Source organism: Rhincodon typus, chromosome 7 (genome assembly GCF_021869965.1).
Source record: "Rhincodon typus isolate 14 chromosome 7, sRhiTyp1.1, whole genome shotgun sequence".
Taxonomy (NCBI): domain Eukaryota; kingdom Metazoa; phylum Chordata; class Chondrichthyes; order Orectolobiformes; family Rhincodontidae; genus Rhincodon; species Rhincodon typus.
Window position 1 is genome coordinate 21,592,781 of NC_063338.1, and position 4,622 is coordinate 21,597,402.

Below are 4,622 nucleotides of genomic sequence, written 5' to 3' on the forward strand. Positions count from 1 at the left end.
GAAACTGGGGAACTGTATATTAATGAAACAAGGTTTGGAGGTAAAAATGGTGATAACGAGTGATGATCCAGTAGAAAGAATCCCATCTCGCCAATAAACACTTGGTTGGAAAATGGGACTTTTTGGTCTTGGCATCAAGAAGGTCCCCACTGGACATCTCACCTGAATTTCCTGATGATTCTGGTCCCTTCATTCAGTGGCTGGGAAGATTTTACTTCCTTGGATACTGATGCAGATAGATGCTTGTGATATGCATATTGACCTTATCACATGAAAGGTAAATGCATTCGCTAAAGTTAATACAGTTGGCTTAATGATGTAGTCAGAGCCAAATCTGTGGCTAGTCAATGATTTTTATCGGAAACTCTGTACTAAAGGCTCCTGTCCACTGTTTTATGACAGCAAAGAAGGAAGTGAGGAATTTTATTCTTTACAGTGTCTTGGGGACTTTCCAGCTGACATCCCACCAAGTCATTTCTGTCATTTTCATGGCATACAGCTTTCTGGACATCAAATGTTAATTTTACCTGGAGCAGGAGTTCTCCGATAGGGACAATCTAACAAAGAAAGTGTTAGATTTGTGTCATCCACAGGCGACATATCAAAGAGAATTTCACAAGCATTACATTTAGGAAAAGGAAGAATTATTGCAGCGATCAATACCCTGCATGTTGCTCTGGAAAGATCTGAGAGTATAGCCGTTGTTTTATCTGTCTTTGTGTTGCTGTCTCTCTCTGCCTCTGCTCTTTAAGCCCATGACTTTAATTTTTGCTTCCCCTAATGTTCTCGATTTTCTAGAAATAACTAATTTTACTATACAATTATTGCCCACAGTAAAATTCTTGCAAATTAAGCAAATAAATAAAATTCATACCCTTAATAGTCATTTCTAAATCAGAGATGAATCAGAGAAACTGGCATTGTGTTACTTACAGAATCAACTGTAATCTTGGTTATATTAAAGAGGTCATTCGTTGTAACATCTCCACTCCATTTTTTAACTGAGGCATGCAGTGCCTCAGAAACTACAGGAATGTCACAGTTGTCACACATTTGTTCCAAATTTAACGGCAAAGCAGCTTGTAATCAATGAGTTTGCAATCCACGTTAACATGAATCAACACTAAGTAGTCAACTATTTAAATAAAATTGGAACATAATTAGTTTAGACGACACCCCAGTGCTTACCAGAACAGTGGAGAGACTGGACAATGGCAAGGATGAGGAGAAAAATCTTCATTCCATCTGTTCTGGTTGAACGCTACCCCTTCTCTTTGTTTTTGTGTTGTACTCAATGTTTATATACTTCAGATTGTGGAAATAATAAGTAAATTACTGAACAGTCATGTAACCTAACCACAGAACCATACCAGCTTGTCTTTCTTTGTTTCTGCCAAGGGATGTTACAGACCATATAATCAAATGTTGTCAATACTTTCATAGAATCCCTACAGTGGAGAAACAGGCCCTTCGGCCCAACAAGTTCACACCAACCCTCAGAGCATCCCACCCAGACCCATCCCTATAACCCACCTAACCTACACATCACTACAGGTAATTTAGCATGGCCAATCCACCTAGCCTGCACATCTTTGTGACTGTGGGAGGAAACCAGAGTAAACCCACACAGACCCAGGGAGAATATGCAAACTCCACACAGACAGTCACCTGAGGGTGGAATCGAACCCAGGTTCCTGGTGCTGTGAGGCAGCAGTGCTAACCACTGAGCCACCGTGCCACCCTGCTGCCCTAAACGCTCTTTATCATTTTTGGTAATGCCGTCGTAAAATATCATATTTCCCAATCACTTTCCATGTTGATTTATGTTGTGATTTCACTTATTGTCGTGAAACACTGTTAAACATTGTTTGGTGTCGCAAGATACAATTATGAGAATAAATTGTCTCACAAAATGTCACTATTAAATGAATATCTAAAGAAGCCTGAGACAGTCACTCAATATCATCTAGAGGAGTGGGTGAGGTTAGGAACTCGTAGCAAGCAGTCAGCATTTTCCAAAGAAGCAAGCAAGGTGAAAGTAGATAGTCAGAGACTGTTCCAGATTCATTGAATAATTCGAATTGGTTCTTGCTCCATAACAAGGATAGGAGACACCAGTTGGTGAGTTTCTGGCACGTGGTCTTTTCTATTCAAAACTTTTAAATATCTCTAAAAAGGGGTTAGAATTTGAGGCTTCCGTGTTGCACTCGTTGAAACTAGGACACAAGAAACAGAGATCAAAACAGAGACATCATTTTATATGACATTAAAAGAGGGTCATAATTAGCATGGAGGTGCAGCAAAAGCAGTTAACTGTTAATCTTAATACACACTGTCGGGATTCTATGAGAAGGGTTACAGGACATTCCTTTAAAGTATGAAACAAAGTGAACACATGTCTAGACTGAATCACAGAGAAACAAAATCTTGTAAAAGAGCATTCACCTCTCAGGAAAGGACTGGTCATGTTTAACTAAAATGTGAAGCCTTTTGAGAAAATTATTGGCTTGGGTCAATTGAGACTGGCATTATACTTGGATTTTCAAAAGGCTTTTGATGAGTACTGTTGAGGCATGCTGCCTTGGAAGTGGGGCAATCTAATATATTTCATTCATTCATAATAAGTCACGTCTGCAATTAATGGTCAACACCATTTCACTTCTATATAAACCTACACATTTCATTTCATAAACGAATACATGCAAAGATTGTTACATAATAAAGAGTTGTTTCCAGTCACTAGGGAACAGAAAGTTTCCATCTTCCCAACGGTGTTTATGTTCCATTGCTAAATACTCTCATAACAAAGAATTACTAAAAAGACATCCAAAATGTTATCCATTCAGTTTTCCAGGCACCGATTCAAACCATGTTATTGAAAACATTACAAGCAAGCGTTTTTCAAATTGTGTTGCCTAACTGTAAACACATCATAAGTTGCTGATGATGCCCAGTTATCAAGTGACTTTTAAAGATTCACCGATGACCCATGTTATTTGTAACAACGTTTCATGCTGAAGGCTAACATGAGATTGTTTGAAGTGCTGAAGGTCATCAGCGGCTCAGAGTAAATGAAGACAAATGTTTCCCTGATGGTTGGGAAATAAATAACCAGGGAACGCAGCTTTGAACAAATCGGGAACAACACATTTTTATGCAACACGTGGTTAGGAATTGGAATGCACTGCCTCACCATAAGCTTGTTTGGACACGAGAAGCAGATTCAATGGATGCTTTTAAAAGGAAATGGATAAGTTATTAAAGCTAAACAAAAACCGCAGGGGTTAGGGGTAGGAGTGGTGGGATTGAGGCTTGTTTGTGAGCAATCCGAAAGATTCTGTTATTCGATTGACCTCCTTTTGGGTTACTGCTTTCTCAGCCCCCAGTTCCCACAGTGTACCTTCAAGAACGGATATTCTGTGACAGGGAATATCCACCGAAGAGTTGGTTGATGACATCGTCAGTGAGGATGCCACGGACCAAGACAGAGAAGTCGATAATTCAAACAAACTAACCACCGGAGCATCGACCTGACTGTCACTTTGCTCAAGAATGAGGGACAAGGCACCAAAGCTGTTTGGGTGGTACAGGTACACACCAGCCAGATCAGTACAGATTGTAGCACGAAGTGGGGGTAGGGGGAGTGTTCCTGGCTGCTGAAGACCTCATGCACTTTCACAGACCAAAAGGAGTCCTGGCATCCAAACTAGCCTGAGGTGCCAGTTGGAGGGTTTCAAGATCGAGGGGCTAAGGCTGAGCACCGAAGCGTTTCTCCTGAATGTTGTCATGTACAGCTCCCTCTGGTCCATTTGTAATTCCTCATTGCTGCAACACCAACTATCTGCTAACTGCCCAGACATAGCAGTGTGTAGTATCTTGACAACAGTCCCCCCCAACCCCTGACCCCGATCAACACGCACATCACTGCGTAAGCTCTAGGCAGCCCCAGGAATGTGAACTCACATCTGTAACCACTGTTGAACTGAGACAGCCCAGTAATAAACAATAACATTTAATAAAGGCTTTCCAAACCAATGGGCAGAATCGTGCATTGTTTGTTTGGCTAAGTACAAGTTGTGTCGGTTTACTCGCAGGGTTTCTTGCAGCGAGTTTTCCTGCCCTATCTTACCAAGCCCGCCTCATTAATCATCTAACGTGCCTCTCTCAGATCCGATTTCCACCCCTATCTTACCACATGCTGTTTCCAGAACAATTCGTTACCCCACGGATTTCTGCCTACAGACCGGCAGCTCCTGAACCCATGCCATCTTTAGCGTGCTGCAGAGCACCCAGAAACGCATTGGCATGCCAAAGCTACCCTGCCCAATCCAGGACATGGGCACAGAATGCCAGAGAAAGTGAAGATGGCACCGTCATTCATCAACACGGAGCAGGAGGTCCTGGTTGATGGGGTAGTGCAACAAAGAGATGTGCTCTTCCCAGAGGACCACCTGAGGGGCCCATACTGTGAAACCCTCCCAGCCTGGTCTCTGGTTGCTCCCTGGGTCAGTGCCACCTTCAGGGTGTGAAGGTAAGGCCAGTGAAATGCTGAAAAGGAAGTCAATGACCTTCTCCCCCCAGCTAGGGTAACGGTCACACTCTTCTGTCTGGCACCTCACACT

At 42.3% G+C, this 4,622-nt stretch overlaps 1 protein-coding gene across 3 annotated transcripts in view; it reads right to left on the reverse strand.

Moving 5' to 3' along the window:
* The window catches only part of LOC125483561 (mucin-2-like), a 17,099-nt gene extending 16,041 nt beyond the window's left edge, over positions 1–1,058 (reverse strand). For all 3 annotated transcript variants that reach the window (XR_007262510.1, XM_048599425.1, XM_048599424.1), the window contains exons 1-2: positions 934–1,058; positions 435–557 (exon numbers count right to left, since the gene is read on the reverse strand). Coding sequence is in view for 2 of the 3 variants with exons in the window: in XM_048599425.1 (XP_048455382.1) it covers positions 435–557; positions 934–1,053 (243 nt within the window). In the remaining variant the exon portion in view is untranslated. The remainder of the gene's footprint in view (positions 1–434; positions 558–933) is intronic.
* Between the last annotated feature and the right edge of the window lie 3,564 nt (positions 1,059–4,622).